At 44.1% G+C, this 390-nt stretch overlaps 1 protein-coding gene across 1 annotated transcript in view; it reads right to left on the bottom strand.

Moving 5' to 3' along the window:
- Window positions 1-304: 304 nt before the first annotated feature.
- Window positions 305-390, bottom strand: part of LOC133992966 (gastrin-releasing peptide receptor-like) — a 10,187-nt gene continuing 10,101 nt past the window's right edge. Inside the window, exon 5 of the mRNA XM_062431814.1 lies at window positions 305-390. This exon is cut by the window's right edge and continues 196 nt beyond it. Coding sequence (XP_062287798.1) covers window positions 305-390 — 86 coding nt within the window.

The raw sequence follows: 390 nt of genomic DNA, 5'->3' as shown, positions 1-390 counted from the left end.
CAACACTGCAAAACATCACCTGAAAATGTATTTCCTTTGCTTGTCCACAATATTCACGAGCAGAAACTAAAGCATGACTAAAGTATGGCAATGTTCAGGAGTGAACACACACAATGAATGTTAAGGAAAGATTGTGGGCTGTGTTTAACAGGGAGAACCTCCACAGTGACTTGAAGCACGACACATTAAACAGATTATGTCCCCAGAATATGAGGAATACCTGGTAAACGCACACACACACACACACACACACACACACACACACACACACACACACACACACACACACACACACACATTTCCCTTACACACAATCCTCCTGATAGGCCTGCCTGCCATTTATCATGCTCAGACTTGCCATGGAGTGATGTGTACTACGGACAGAGGTGA

Source organism: Scomber scombrus, chromosome 1, assembly GCF_963691925.1.
Source record: "Scomber scombrus chromosome 1, fScoSco1.1, whole genome shotgun sequence".
Taxonomy (NCBI): domain Eukaryota; kingdom Metazoa; phylum Chordata; class Actinopteri; order Scombriformes; family Scombridae; genus Scomber; species Scomber scombrus.
Note: the sequence above shows the minus strand (reverse complement) of the source record. Positions and strands in the feature narration are given on the sequence as shown.